Raw genomic sequence first — 2,624 nt, 5'->3', positions numbered from 1 at the left:
ATAAGCAGTCTGCACTATTTTGTTAAAATCTAGTGCATTTGATCTTGGATTACTTAGGAATTTATATAGCTTTTCTTTTCTCTTTTTAAGAAAATATGTTTTTATTGATTTTAGAGAGAGAAAGGAAGGGTAAGGGAGAGAAACATCGATGAGCGAGACCCATCCATCGGCTGTGTCCTGCACACCCCTTACTGGGAATCGAGCCCATAATTCGGACATGTGCCCTGACCAGGAATTGAACCAGCGACCTGAGTGTGGCAACCAACTGAACCACACTGGCCAGGGCTATACAGCCTTTCAAAATTATCACTTAAGACAGAAAAAAAAAAATTCATTTTGGCAGGGAAGTTGGCCTGACTGCAAGTTATCAAACACATACAAGATAAACCCAGCAGGTGCCGAATAAGTATTTGTTGAATGAATGAATGATCGTCTTGCCAATAGAATCAAAAAGACTTTTCATTTCATGTTTATTATCAGTGCATCAATACAGAACATTTTATGATTAGTGACTTTTGGATACCTTAAAAAAATATGTTTTTATTGATTTTAGAGAAAGAAAGGAAGGGGAAGGGAGAGAAACATCGATGAGCGAGAACCATCCATCGGCTGTGTCCTGCACACCCCTGACTGGGGATCGAGCCCATAATTCAAACATGTGCCCTGACCAGGAATTGAACCAGCAACCTGAGTGTGACAACCAACTGAACCACACTGGCCAGGGCTATACAGCCTTTCAAAATTATCACTTAAGACAGAAAAAAAAATTTCATTTTGGCAGGGAAGTTGGCCTGACTGCAAGTTATCAAACACATACAAGATAAACCCAGCAGGTGCCGAATAAGTATTTGTTGAATGAATGAATGATCGTCTTGCCAATAGAATCAAAAAGACTTTTCATTTCATGTTTATTATCAGTGCATCAATACAGAACATTTTATGATTAGTGACTTTTGGATACCAAGTTTTTCCAACACCATGTGCTAGTATGTTCTTGTAAGTTTCAATTTCCCCCCAAAAACATAACAAACACAATTTTAGGAGATGGTGATACCATCAGCATAATTCACTCAAATCACAAAAATGTCAATACTTAAAATCACACACACGTAAAAAGACTCCTCAAAAACTTCTTAACAATAAATTGCAAAATTCACTCTGGAAATGTAGGCAGTTTTTTCAAATTTTGACTTTAAGATTTTTTTTTTTTTTAATGTTAAAAAATATGGTGAGGAGTGTGTCGAGAGAGGCAGAAAACAAGGAGGTTCCGGTTGATGGATTCAGCATGGCTGAGCAAGGATATGTTATAAATAAAAGTCTTTCACACGCTGAACACACGAGCGGTTCCTGCATCCGTTGCACCCACAGGACAGGCGTCTCCTTGAAGAATGCTCACTTATACAGGATCTTCTGTAAGATAGAGTTGGCTACCTCCAAGGATTCTTCTTTGACTAGAACAATATCATAAGAGTCCATGTACTTGTCTAAAAGCTCATCCACCTAATCAACAACAACAACAACAAAAACCATAAGGATTAATATCCAGGGAGAAGCAAATAATTTCAGTAGGCACCACATTGTTATGTTAAATCTGTTAGGCAAAAAATGTTTTATGAAAGTGAATTTAATAAAAAACTAAATTAACTTTCATGAAACATTTGAAATGAAGCAGTACTTTTCAATATTCCAATTCTTTTTTAATTATTTATTTATTTCATTTTTTCATTTCATTTATTTATTTATTTATAGGAAATATTCAACTTCTTAAGGTTTGCCCGGTTGGTGTGGCTCAATGGTTGAGTGTCAACCCATGCACCAAAAGGTCATGGGTTCGATTCCCCGTCAGGGCACATACCCGGGTTGCAGGTCCATCCTGGTCAGGGTGCAATCACAGTGTGTATGGGAGGCAATCCATCGATGTTTCTCTCTCACATCAATGTTTCTCTTTCCCTCTCTCTCTGTAAAAATCAGTTAAAAAAAATATATCCTTGGGCGATGATTAAAAAATAAAGAATGTTTGGTGCTGCATTATTTAACAAAAAGAGGAAAGAAACTTGAATGGCCATTAATATATGGATGATTAAATGGATGTGGGTCATCCCCATGATGGCACACCATGCTGTTATGGAAGTTTTGTTGTTGTTGTTTCCTGTTTTAAAAAAATACATTTTTATTGATTTCAGAGAGGAAGGAAGAGGGAGAGAGAGATAGAAACATCCATAATGAGAGAGAATCATTGATCGGCTGCCTCCTGCAAGCCCCCAACTGGGGATCGAGCCTGCAACCCGGGCATGTGCCCTTGACCGAAATCGAACCTGGGACCTTTCAGTTTGCAGGCTGACGCTCTATTCACTGAGCCAAACCGGCTAGGGCTGGGGTTTTTTCTTAATCCTGACAGGTGGATATGTTTTTATTGATTTTAGAGAGAGGGGAAAGGAGAGGGAGAGAGAAAAACATAGCTTGGTTGAAGGGATCAAACCCGCAACTTGGGTATGTGCCCTGACTGGGAATTGAACCCATGACCTTTCGGTGTAAGGGACAACACTCCAACCAAGCCTCACCGGCCAGGACTGGAAAAGAATTTTATTATTTTTTATTTTTATTTTTTTAAATCTTTCTTTTTA

General features: G+C 38.3%; 1 protein-coding gene and 1 long non-coding RNA gene across 5 annotated transcripts in view; both read right to left on the bottom strand.

Annotated features, from left to right (window-relative positions):
* Nucleotides 1-441: 441 nt before the first annotated feature.
* On the bottom strand, nucleotides 442-1,356 carry LOC106726401. The gene is made up of 2 exons (XR_001362473.1): nucleotides 962-1,356; nucleotides 442-523 (listed from the first exon to the last, which is right to left on the bottom strand). It is a non-coding gene; the product is annotated as an uncharacterized LOC106726401 (long non-coding RNA).
* Nucleotides 1,357-2,624, bottom strand: part of NT5C3A (5'-nucleotidase, cytosolic IIIA) — a 50,412-nt gene continuing 49,144 nt past the window's right edge. For all 4 annotated transcript variants that reach the window (XM_014541097.1, XM_014541098.1, XM_014541100.1 and 1 more), the window contains one exon: nucleotides 1,357-1,500. In XM_014541097.1, coding sequence (XP_014396583.1) covers nucleotides 1,393-1,500 — 108 coding nt within the window. In that variant the 3' untranslated portion in view covers nucleotides 1,357-1,392. The remainder of the gene's footprint in view (nucleotides 1,501-2,624) is intronic.

Source organism: Myotis brandtii, unplaced genomic scaffold (assembly GCF_000412655.1).
Source record: "Myotis brandtii unplaced genomic scaffold, ASM41265v1 scaffold260, whole genome shotgun sequence".
Classification (NCBI taxonomy): domain Eukaryota; kingdom Metazoa; phylum Chordata; class Mammalia; order Chiroptera; family Vespertilionidae; genus Myotis; species Myotis brandtii.
Note: the sequence above shows the minus strand (reverse complement) of the source record. Positions and strands in the feature narration are given on the sequence as shown.